At 40.9% G+C, this 12,452-nt stretch overlaps 3 protein-coding genes across 3 annotated transcripts; 2 read left to right on the top strand and 1 right to left on the bottom strand.

Moving 5' to 3' along the window:
• The first annotated feature begins 2 nt into the window (after nucleotides 1-2).
• On the top strand, nucleotides 3-4,865 carry LOC137720181 (CLP protease regulatory subunit CLPX1, mitochondrial). The gene is made up of 15 exons (XM_068459197.2): nucleotides 3-868; nucleotides 1,002-1,063; nucleotides 1,296-1,396; nucleotides 1,648-1,727; nucleotides 1,961-2,011; nucleotides 2,428-2,502; nucleotides 2,588-2,665; nucleotides 2,885-2,941; nucleotides 3,189-3,259; nucleotides 3,349-3,448; nucleotides 3,553-3,657; nucleotides 4,003-4,065; nucleotides 4,228-4,350; nucleotides 4,439-4,594; nucleotides 4,686-4,865. The coding sequence occupies exons 1-15, from the start codon at nucleotides 311-313 to the stop codon at nucleotides 4,758-4,760; spliced, it is 1,755 nt and encodes a 584-aa protein (XP_068315298.2). The 5' UTR covers nucleotides 3-310; the 3' UTR covers nucleotides 4,761-4,865.
• A 2,069-nt stretch (nucleotides 4,866-6,934) lies between these two features.
• Nucleotides 6,935-9,654, top strand: LOC137720052 (E3 ubiquitin-protein ligase SINAT5). Its single transcript, XM_068459053.2, has 3 exons — nucleotides 6,935-7,691; nucleotides 8,489-8,875; nucleotides 9,129-9,654. Exons 1-3 carry the CDS (start codon nucleotides 7,440-7,442, stop codon nucleotides 9,489-9,491), a joined length of 1,002 nt encoding a protein of 333 aa, XP_068315154.1. The 5' UTR covers nucleotides 6,935-7,439; the 3' UTR covers nucleotides 9,492-9,654.
• LOC137720051 (pentatricopeptide repeat-containing protein At3g49240, mitochondrial-like) lies at nucleotides 9,628-11,814 on the bottom strand. Its single transcript, XM_068459052.2, has one exon. It carries the CDS (start codon nucleotides 11,725-11,727, stop codon nucleotides 9,790-9,792), a length of 1,938 nt encoding a protein of 645 aa, XP_068315153.2. The 5' UTR covers nucleotides 11,728-11,814; the 3' UTR covers nucleotides 9,628-9,789.
• Between the last annotated feature and the right edge of the window lie 638 nt (nucleotides 11,815-12,452).

Below are 12,452 nucleotides of genomic sequence, written 5' to 3'. Positions count from 1 at the left end.
TCAAACCTCAAGCCCTGTTCTGTAAATTCAGACATTTCCATTGTCTTTCTTGCAAGTCATTACAACAATCGAGCTCAAATATCTCTGCTTTCCTTTGTACTCTTCTTCCAAATTTCAATTTCCAACTCCACCATCAAAATTCAACCACCATACACACACTTACCAAAATCTTAGATAAACCCAGTTGAATTCAACCCCAAATTTCCCAAACGCCTCTCCAAGTTTTCATTTTTTCACCCAAAAATCCATGTTTCGATCCTAATTTTCCCTCGTTTTCCTTCATTTTCCCGTAAAATTCCTCACGCCCCCAATGGCCGCGGCGCTCAGATCCAAGCCCTCCAGAGACACGGCGTCATCCGCCGTCTCCCAATTCAGGTACTTTGTCTTGAACTACATGCACGCCAGCAGGGTGGCCAGCTCTCACTATGCCCACCGCACCAAAAGCGAGGACTTGTTCATGAACACTCCCGACCACTTCACTTCCTTCAACCCGGTGTTGCTCGGCGGCAAATTTGTTGGAAAGGGTTCGCAGATTTTCAATCACCCGCGAGCTTCCCAGAGAGTTAGCAAGAATAGTGATAAGAATTGGGGACGGAAATTGAGCAGCAGCAGGTGTAACACTGTTGTGTCGTCTCAGGGGGACCCGCCGGAGGTGTGGTCCGGTGATGGAATTGTGGTTCGGACTGCTCCCGGCTCGAATTTGGTTCGTGGAGGAGGCGGTCCGAGCCCTGGCTCGGGAGGTGGTTTCGATTCGAATTCGAAGGATGATAATTGGGGTGGTTCCAATTTGGGGAATAATTTTCCTACTCCGAAGGAAATTTGTCAGGGGCTTGACAAGTTTGTAATTGGGCAAGAGAAGGCCAAGAAGGTGAGTTTTTGCTTTGGTTTTTTTGTGCCTTTCGGAGTTCCATATAGGAGAAGTTTATGTTTCTGCAATTCTTATATAATATATATATATATATATATATATATATATATATATATATATATATTTTATGCAGGTGCTATCTGTTGCTGTTTACAATCACTATAAGAGGATATATCATGAGTCCCTGCAGAAGTGGTCAGCTCCATATCCATATACATATCTTGTTTGACTCTATGTTTTATGTTAAGAAGAATCATTTCGAGGCTCGCGTCGTAGATTGAAGGCATTTGTACTAATTATATCTCATAGCTTTAACTATAAGTCATGAAAAGTGAAATTCAGTTTAGTTTTGGTGTCTACTCAAAACCCGACTGGACTGACTGATGCTGACTCCTACTTTCTAACATGCTGCTTCTTGGGAAATTAGGTCCACAGGAGATTCAAGTAACGGGAAAGTAGATGCAACGGATGACGATAGAGTGGAGCTTGAAAAAAGTAACATTCTTTTAATGGGGCCAACAGGCTCAGGTAATTTAGAATTATCCTTGAAAACTTTGAACTACATTTTCACTATGTATTAAACTGTTCAATTGCTGCTTGGATTCGCCTGGCATCTTAGTTTCATGGATGTTGCATGTATTTGCATTATAGCTGGAAATTTATATCTTTAATGCTTTCTCGTTTCGATGCCTTTTAACAGTTTGCTTTTGAAGTGTTCATTAGTTTGTTGCTTTGGTTACTGGTCTCATTTGTTCTCTTTGATGCTCTTTCAAGGACAGGGAAGACACTACTCGCCAAAACCTTGGCACGGTTTGTGAATGTTCCATTTGTTATTGCAGATGCAACAACTTTAACTCAGGTAAGTTTTGTTGTTCTTCGTTGTTGTTTTGTAATTGAAGTTCTTTTGTAATAGAAAGTGGTTCTTCCTTTACCATTAAATTTGGAGTCACTATGCTCTAGGCAAGGATCAACCTTGGATGTTTTTTGAAAACGCTGGCCATCATGGTCCCTAGAATATTCATCGTACATGCATGGTTTATTATTTAGGTTCTCGTCAGTATGGTGGTCATGACGCAATGTTGTTACTTGCAGGCAGGATATGTAGGGGAAGATGTGGAGTCAATTTTATACAAACTCCTTACGGTAAATTTTCTTGAACATATTTTATTTTTGTCCGTCTGAATCCGAGTGTTGATAGTCTATGCTCAATAGCAAGGGCTCCCTTTGGTGCTACATGTGCATCGCATTGTTAATTGTTTTCCGCTTATTGTGATTAGTTTTGGAATTGGCAACAAGAATCCTATTATTGAAACATCTTTTATGTTTACGGTTTCATTCTTATCTTATATTTAAGTCTATAAGAAGCCAAACCTGTTTTAATTGTTTTATGCCATAATTCTGTGGGGAAATTTGAAAGTTGTTTTTTTTGCCATAAACCTTTGTTATCATTACCTACCGAGTTCCCACTTATCATGAAATTTTTCTTGAAACGTGCACTTATATGCTTATAGTGCTTAGTAATCCCAAGTTCATCTATGTGCTTCTGTATTCAATGCCAGGTTGCCGATTATAATGTAACAGCTGCACAGCAGGGAATTGTTTATATTGATGAAGTTGACAAGATTACCAAAAAGGTGCGTTTTTATGTTCATCTTTCTCTCTTTGTGGAAGAAGCTTTCAACTCTTTTATGTGTACCAACCTCTGCTCCTATTTTGCAGGCTGAGAGCCTAAATATTAGTAGGGATGTATCTGGAGAGGGAGTTCAACAGGCTTTACTTAAGATGCTGGAAGGGACCGTAAGTGCACATTTTACCTACTATGTTAGTACTAATGCTAGCGGGCATCGTGGAGATGGCATGTTGGTTAAGGCTGTGTCAAGGGCCTAAAGGCCCATCTCAGGATATTCTTGTACGCGGTCATAGATGTCTCATTTATGACTTGGATTCATTTAAACAATTTTAACCTGTGTGGGTTTAATTCATTGTATTCTGATCTGTTGATTTCTTATGATCTAGGTTGTCAATGTTCCTGAGAAGGGAGCTCGAAAGCACCCTAGAGGTGAAAACATTCAGGTATATCAGTGGCTGAAGATACATGTCTGAGTTATCTACACATTATATTAAACTGCATTAGCTCATGGATACAATTAGATATTGATCATAGTCATAAAAATAAGCTTATTCTGCTATTCTTTGCAATTTAACTAGTATTTAGCCTAGTAAATGTCTTTGTGTGTTATGGTTGACTGATTTTTGGTTGGGTAGATCATTGAAAATGAGTTCGTAAGTTTACTCTTTTTTCCCCCGTGTTTCTTCACAGATTGACACAAAGGATATTCTCTTCATTTGTGGTGGTGCCTTTATTGACTTAGAGAAAACAATCTCAGAAAGGTACTTCTATACCCCCAACACTGAAATTATGTAATCTTCTTGTTCTCTCTCTCTTTAAAGTATTTCTTTGCCTTTTGCTTGTCCTACAGACGCCAAGATTCTTCTATTGGGTTTGGTGCCCCCGTTAGGGCGAATATGAGGACTGGCGGTGTTACAGATGCTGCTGTTACATCATCCTTATTGGAGATTGTAAGTTCCCATCAGTTTTGAATCAACAAGTAGCAGTTTATATAACCTTCTATTTTTATCTCTTTAGAAATTTATAAATATGTGAGAACTGGTTTTGTTGACAGGTTGAAAGTAGTGATCTTATACGATATGGGTTGATACCAGAATTTGTTGGCCGGTTTCCCATCCTTGTCAGCTTGTCAGCACTAACCGAAAATCAATTGGTTGAGGTAATACATTGCATTCTTTTTGTTTCTGTAGAAACAGCTCGGGCATCTATGTCATTTACTCGACCATTTTTAATCTCAGAAAGTCTTTATGGATTGATGGCTAATTATTCATTACTAAGCTTTTGAATAAGTCCTTACTGATCCGTCCAGTAATTTGAAATTTTTTCTCCCCTTTGAGAGGAAATACGTCTGGTATGACTAATTTTAATCGACATGGTGGTCTACTTATTCTTGTCGTGCTCAAAGCTTTTACAAGTATTGTTTTTCTTGTTTGGATTTTTTTTTTAACGTTATTTGTTAAATGTACTGTCCCATGTGTTTCTTACCGGCAACTATGTTTTGTAGGTCTTGACAGAACCAAAAAATGCCCTCGGGAAGCAATACAAGAAGATGTTCCGAATGAATGGAGTAAGTAATTCTTATCTGTCAACGTGCTGGTTTTGTGCACTTCTATTGAAATCTTTGCTTGTTATGTCCGACTTACATTGTCCGTTGTTGCAATTCTCTCACTTCCATGGTTCGAGACACAATTGGTTTTTAGCTAAATCGTTTATGCTTCACTTCTCTCAGGTCAAACTGCATTTCACAGAAAGTGCCTTGAGATTAATTGCTAAAAAGGCAATATCAAAAAACACTGGGGCTCGTGGCTTACGAGCAATTTTAGAAAATATATTGATGGACGCCATGTATGAGGTACTCCCACTTATCCTTGTATCTTTTGCATCTTTGGGAGTCATCTGATATGTCGTAGATGATTTAATTCTCTTGGTATCTTTTGCAGATACCTGAAGTTAGAACAGGCGATGACATAATAGACGCAGTTGTAATTGATGAAGAAGCCGTTGGATTGGACGGCAAGGGTTGTGGAGCTAAAATCCTTTATGGCAAGGGTGCATTGGATCGCTATCATTCGCAGAATAAGGCGAAGGATGCAGAGGTGCGTATTTCTCGTATTCGTCAATAAAGTCCTGCTTTCAGTTTACCACCCTCATGTTTTTATCTGCTAACGCCGTATTCTCGTCTAGCAGATTGCAACCACGGAGGGCACCGATGGAGAGCCGGAGGCGGAAACAGAGCTTTCTTCCGTTGTTGCTAGCATGTAAACTTGGCTTTTGTTGGACCTTATTTGTATCCCTAAATCCCAATCTTGTACATAATAAACATTAATTTAATAAATCAGATAAGCGTCATGTATAATTTTTTTTTAATGATACAAAGCGTTATGTAGCCGATTCCACTTAGCGGGATAAGGCTTGGTTGTTGTTGTTTTGATACAACGCGTTTTGTATATTTCTCACAAGGGTTTTGGTTCAGTCCTGTTCAGCAGCAGGATGCATTACTTCTCGGTAGAAATTTGTGAGCTTGACTTTTTGCTTTACCCAGAACCTTGGAAATATGCAAATAACTTTTAATCAGAAATAGAACTTGAGGATGCTAAACAGATAATAATAAAAAATTTATGTTATTTTCGGATTTAAATTAGAGTGATAGGAATCTTTTCGTTCTATATTGAGATTATTTTTCACATAATTGGTTTTGAAATATTAATATCGAGAGACTCATCCACCGAAGACTTTATCGCACCCTTATATCTCCATCTCTTGAGTTGAGCTCAATCTTTGGCAGGTTTTTCTTATTTTTTTATTTTTTTATTTTTTTTTTTGGGGTAAGTAGGATCCAAAAGGATCACCAACGAGTAACTTTTATTAAAACAAACACACACTTACAAACCAAACAAAGGCCCAAATTATTCTTAGAAACAAACAAAGAACGGGGCTTAAAAACAAAGAAAACACATAAAATGAGCCCAACAACAGTGAAGCCCAAACAAAAACGAACTACCGAGAACCACCCATTGTGTTCTCCACCCCCGATCCGAGAATTAGCCAGCCATCCAATCCACTTCCACCGCAGATCATCACCTCCACAGGCGCCACCTGCACACAGCCATTAACAAGAGATAGTTGGCGGGAGAGAAGCCAACCATCGGAAAGAAGTTTCTGGAAATTCCCGAGCAACACCGCCAGAAATAGCAGACAACAAGGATAACGTGGTGGTGTGGCAGACACCCGAGCCGGATACAACACTGAAACTCTACACCCAAACTCAACAGAAAACATGGCTGCAAAACAAAGAAAGGAAGCAGGGCCGGGCCCAGGCCCAGTGCAGGCAGGGCAGCCATCTGGGGCCCAAAAAAGTTGGGGGCACCAAAATTATTAGAGTGGTATATTTATATATGTTTTTATAAGAGTATAAATTTATAAAATTTGGTTTAGTGACTAAGAAATTTAACCATAACTGATGATTTTGTTGTTTAAAATTAATGAAATGAGAAGGTCTTAGGTTCAAAACACCATGGGTGTTTATTTACATTCCAATTTTTACAAATTCCTTTTCATAACTGTATAAATTTATAAAATTTGGCTAAATGATCAAGAAGTTTAATTAGAAGTAATGGTTTTTGTTGTTTAAAATTAACAAGAGGTCCTAAGTTTGAAATGCTATGTGCATGTTTATTTTTTTCAATTTTTACAAATTTTTGTTTGGTTGTTAATTTATTTACTAGCTAGTAGTTATGTAGGTTGCTATGTTTAAACATCTGTTCCAATTCAAGTCTAATCTTCAACAAAGAGTAACGCATATACTAAATTTTTAGACTAAATTTGCAAATAATATTACATGTCATCAAAAGGTTTAACTTAGTGTTCATTCATTACTTATACATATCCTTAAAGACTCAAAAACATTATTATTTTTTTAGTCTTATATTGACGAGGTTAGTAAATAATTAAAAATACCTCACAATTTATACAAAAACATTTTAAAAGTTTAGATGGAAAACAAAACTCATAATCTATCTACTTGTAAGCCCGAAGTTTTTTAGTTTCCTTCTCTCGATACAAAATAAATTAGTTATTCTGTGTTTCTAAAGTATTGAGTTTGAAGTGTTTTTCTAAATATAATTTTATCGATGTCTTACGTGTGAAGTCAAATAAGCGATTTCAATCGTTGTACAACATCAATAAGAATAGAAGGTAAATAAGAAAGAAATGGAAAATAAAAAAAATGGGACAACTAATGATTTGAAAACTTTGAGTTTTAACGATAAGGGCAAAATAAAAGATAAAGTAAATAGTATCATAATTGAATTTTTAGTATAAAAATATGATTTTTTGTTAAAATGTAGAGTATCAGAACTTTTCGTTAAAATTCTCTAAAAAAAATTTGATGTTTCACGTGTGGTATAAGGCGTAAACCAAACGGTAATGACGTATGTGCGGCACCAAGGCATTCTCTAATCAAATCATAAGCGAATTGTCCTAAAACCTTTTGGCTTAGGACAATAAACTGGATTAAACAATTAACTCAATCCACAATAGCCGTCCGATTTCAATCCCACTCTCAATTACTTTTCGAATCAACGGCCACCCTTGTCCCTCTCTTTTTCTCTCTCCTCACTCAGAGACAGAGAGAGAGAGAGGAGAGAGAGAGAGGAGCGGAAAAGAAAAGAACCTTCTTTTCACAGAAGAGGGGGTTGGAATCCCACCAATCCATCTTCTCCCTCCTTCGCTCCCTCCTTTTTCTTCCACTTTCTGAAATTTTCCCGGAAAATAATAGGGAAAAGGGAAGGTCCGAGAGAAACCCAGCAGCTCCGAGCAATCGGTTCTTCGATTTGTGGGTTCGCTTGGGGATTTTGATTAGTGGGTTTTGGATAATTTTTCATTTTTGCAATTGGGTTTGGTGAAAAATTCGATCTTTTGGGGTGGTCCAGGGGGAGAGCGATGGACTTGGAAAGCATCGAGTGTGTGTCGTCCTCAGATGGACTCGATGAGGACGAGATCCATCCCCACCACAACACTCTGCACCCGCATCCTCATCCTCATCAGCACCACCATGAATTTTCCAAGCCCAGAAGCAATGTCACCACCAACGTCACCATCAACGGGCCCACCGCCATTGCTCCCGCCACCAGCGTCCACGAGCTGCTCGAATGCCCCGTCTGCACCAATTCCATGTACCCGCCAATCCATCAGGTCATTTTTCTCTCTATTTTTCCTGCATTTGGTTTTAATTTTATTGAATTGGGGTTTTGTTTGGGTATTGGTAATTTTGTTGCTTGCATTTCTGTTTATTGGGTGCGATGGAAACTTGGGTTTTTGAATGAATGGATTAATTTGACGTATTTGTGGTTCTTTTCTATTGGAAATTGGCCTTTTTGATTGGATTTGTGGAACTAGGCTTTGGGTAGAGTTTGGCTTTAGGATTTTGCATAGATGATATATGGTTCTACTGAAAGCCGACTGGGGTTTGATTGTATGAATGAGCGATGTTAACTAGATTACGGATCTTTCGGGTCCGCGGATGATTCAGATGGATGATCCAAGTGCTGCTGATTTAGTATTTGGAGTCATTGAATGTTCTCACTAAGAAAAAAGTTAGTCAACTGTGTCAAATACAAGCTCATTACTCTGCAAGAAGGGCATGTTCCGGGCACCGTTGAAACTTTCAATCACTTCTGGTTGTTCTTGTGAAAACTATAGTACATTAACTGTTGTTGCAGTCCAACGAAACACGGGTTCCTTACCGAGGATGTACAATTTACCATTTTAAGTAGCTGGAACTTTTCTTCCCAATACCTCCTTGGCATGCATATGCTTGTTTCCGTTGGTGTGAACCGTAGTTTTGCATTGCCGTGAGTGTGGTGCGTCGTGCAGAAAGTTTTCTTGTTATTGAAAGATGGATACTGTATTGATTTCTCTAATATCATGATGGTTATTGTAATTCATATGAACTAATCTCCTTTTCTGTAATAAAATTTGCTTATCTGCAGTGCCACAATGGCCACACACTGTGTTCCACTTGTAAATCGAGGGTACACAATCGCTGCCCCACTTGTAGACAGGAGCTTGGAGATATTAGGTGTTTAGCGCTGGAGAAGGTGGCCGAGTCACTTGAGTTACCCTGCAAGTATTACGCCTTGGGATGCCCAGAGATATTCCCGTACTACAGCAAACTAAAGCATGAATCGGTGTGCAACTTCAGACCGTACAATTGCCCTTATGCTGGATCGGAGTGCTCTGTTGTCGGAGACATCCCTTTCCTGGTTGCCCATCTAAGGGATGATCACAAGGTGGACATGCACACAGGATACACATTCAACCATCGTTATGTGAAGTCAAATCCGCGGGAAGTAGAGAACGCCACATGGATGCTAACAGTAAGTGGCATGGAATTTAACTATAATGCAAATTTCTGTGGTTTGTTTATTGTTTGTCCCTCTTAACGCCTTCGGCGATGATTACTGCTCTATCGAGAATGGGTCGGAAGATTGTTATTTTGGTTGAAGAACAATCAAGTTAAAATTGCTCCTAATGTTAAGGGTTGCATGCGGTTGATCGCGTTTTCTGTTTTCTACAAGCTAGGCTTCATTCTCAATGTACTTACCCTGAATTGTCTTCTTTCCCTGTCAGGTCTTCCATTGTTTTGGTCAATACTTCTGCCTTCATTTTGAAGCCTTCCAGCTCGGCATGGCTCCTGTTTATATGGCATTCCTACGTTTTATGGGTGATGAGAATGAGGCCCGGAACTACAGCTACAGCTTAGAGGTTGGAGCGAATGGCAGGAAACTCATATGGGAGGGAACACCACGTAGTGTCCGTGATAGCCACCGAAAAGTCAGGGATAGCCACGATGGTCTCATTATCCAACGAAACATGGCTCTGTTCTTCTCCGGAGGCGACAGGAAGGAGCTGAAGCTGAGAGTTACCGGGAGGATATGGAAGGAACAGCAAAATCAAGATTCTGGGGTGTGCATACCAAACCTGTGTAGCTAAGACAAATGATTTTGAAAGTTTTAATGTTTGTTACTTGAGACACTGTCGTGTGTTGTTGTACCTGTGCCAGCTTCTTCCTGGTACGTTGTAACGAACCCGGTTTCTTGAGTTTGGGAAGTTTTCAGCTTTAATAAAATTGTATAATAAGCAGGCGTTTTCTTCATTTTCAATTTGCTTGGTAACAGTACAACTAGCATGCTTTTGAATCAAGACAATTCCAATAAGCCTCAATCCCATAAACCCACTAATTCCAACTGAGAAAAACGATCTATCACAAATTTTCACCAGTTAACTAAATTCAAACCGATACCTGCTCAGTTGCACCGTCACTTTTGGACTCTATCTCAGCTGAGCCTTGGCCTTCTTCTCCGCTAAGTTCCTCCTGACCAGTCTCTGCAGCTTCACTCTCTGAGGCAGCTTCACTTGCATTTTCAGTGGCCTCCGTAGAGCCTGCCTCGGGTTCTTTATTGCCGAACAACTTGGATGGAAGTAGGGAGGAGACAGCAGCTCTTGCACTTCTCTTTGCTGCTTCTGCTGCCTCGAGCTCCTTAGCCTTAGCTTCAGCCTTCTGCCTTTCTTTCTCCTCCATAAGCTTCCCCACTTCGTCCTCTCTCCCTTCCTTTCTCAGCAACCCTTTAACAAACTCCTGCACCTCCTCATCGAATTCAACCCCATCGTCATCCAGTATTGTATCTACCACGTTAAGAACCTCATCAAGTTTCCCAGCATCACTCAACGTCTTCATTATAAACTGATAGCTCGGAATATCCATCTTGAGCTTCTTCACCATCAAATCAAAAAACGATTTTGCCTCGTCAATTTTTCCTACCTTAACCAATCCATCAGCCAACTTATTATAAACTGCCAAGTTCGGCCTCAGCTTGGCATCAACCATTTTTCTGAAGTACTCAGCTGCATCATCGGGCCTATTCTCCTCGAAACAAGTATCCATCAACAAAACGTATGTAAACTCATCTGGATTCACTCCCTTGTCGGGCATTTCTCCATAAAGCTCCTCAGCTTCACTCAGCATCCCATTCTTACACAATTGCTCAATCAAATTATTGAATGACAATGCATCCGGACTACACCTATAGTCTCCCATCTTCCTGAAAACCTCAATGGCATCCTTAAACCTCCCCTCTGCGCAATACCCGTTCGCCATCACATTAAAGCTTCCCAAATTCACAGCCAAACGCCTCGGCGGGTTATGCTCCTGGATCATCCTATCAAACAATCTCAATGCCTCATCAAACTTGCCATTCTTGCTCAAGGCATCCAAAACCGAATTATAAGCCATGGCGCTCATCTTCACCTTGGAACTCTCTCCCACAGCCTCCTCATAACAATCCATGGCCTCCTTCTCCATCTCCCTCATGAAAAACCCCTTCATCAAGTTCCCATACACAACCCCATCTTCCACAGCCCCTCCCAGCTTCTCCTTCAACTGCTCATAAAGCTTGAAAACCCCATCCGAATCCGAATTCTTCACACATCCCTGCATCAAGTAATGGTAAACAACGGGGTCCGGTGCGAAACCCTTAACATCAATTTCCTCCTTGAGCTCCATAGCCCTGTCCAATTTGTTGTTATCCACCAACCCTTTGATCAAAATCCGATAAGTAGTGGGGGAAGGGTTGAAGGGGGCGTCATTGATCAGCTGCTTGTAGTGTTCCATGGCGGTGTCGGGCTTGCGACAATCCATATAAGTCTGGAAGATGAGATTGTGAGTGATGATATTGGGGGCAACGCCGGCCTGAGTGATGAAGCGGTGGAGGGTGAGGAGGTCGGAGTACTTGGACTGGCGGAGCTGAGCGGTGAGCACGGCGTTGACGGTGAAAATGGTGGGTCGGCAGTTGGAGTAGATGGAGTGGCGGGTGTAGAGAGCGGCCTCCTCGAGATCATTCTGGCGGACGATGGTGAGAATGCGGTTATGGAGGTTGAGGCGGTTGCCGGAGAGGGCCGAAACGGGTTCGGGAAGCTTGGGGGCGTTAGGGTTTATTTGGGGTTTTGGGGACTGTTGCTGTTGTTGCTGCTGGTTGCGGTGGAGGGAGGAAAGAGGGGGTTCGAGGCGAAGGCGGCGCTTGCGCTGGCGTCGTTCGGCGGCGGCTTCTTCGGGGGTGGCGAAGGAGAGAAAACGGAGGGAGATGAAAGAGGGTGGCGCTAAACGGCGGCGAATTGGGGGCTTTGCTAGGGTTTTGAGGTGGGTAAGGAAGGTGGGTTTGGAGAGAGCCATTGATTTGGTTCAGAGTTTCAGAGATTTGGGGTTCTGAGAGGGGTTTAGAAAATCTGATTTGGAAGAAGGGATTTCACTGAATTTTGATAAACTGGATTTTGTGGTAAAAGTTGGGCCGTCAACTTAGAGTTTGACATAGGCCCATTATGTTCTATGCTCTCATTTTTTATTCATTTAACCTCCAGCGCTAACTAGTTAGTAAGTTCTTTGTCAAATCAACTAGTATGTCAATACGACTTTAATTATTCTTTTTTAATTACTCCAACATATTCAGATAATTTGCCCGAATTTTAGGTCATAACTGAAAGATGATAATTGTTGTTAGATCCACATCATCCAGGGAAGTGGATCATCTATGCCTTTTATGTACATGCCCACCTCCATATAGCACAAGGCCTTTTGGGAGCTCACTGGCTTCAGAGTTCATCGGAACTCCAAAGTTAAGCGAGTTCGGACCAGAGCATTCCCAGGATTCGGACGAGAGCATTCCTAGGATGGGTGACCCATTGGGAAGTTCTCGTGTGAGTTCCCATAAACAAAATCGTGAGAGCGTGGTCGGGGCCCAAAGCGGACAATATCGTGTTACGGCAGAGTCGTGCCCGAGATGTGGTGGAGCCCGGGTCGGGATGTGACAATTGTAATTGGGTGATTGGAAGTGGAGGATTAATTATAGATTGGCATGGTAACTGGATCATTGGTTTATTTATAAAAAAGAAGTTAGAGAA

The sequence above is a fragment of the Pyrus communis genome, chromosome 1 (genome assembly GCF_041283825.1).
Source record: "Pyrus communis isolate YQ-2024b chromosome 1, ASM4128382v1, whole genome shotgun sequence".
NCBI lineage: Eukaryota > Viridiplantae > Streptophyta > Magnoliopsida > Rosales > Rosaceae > Pyrus > Pyrus communis.
This window is presented reverse-complemented; position numbering and strand designations above follow the sequence as displayed.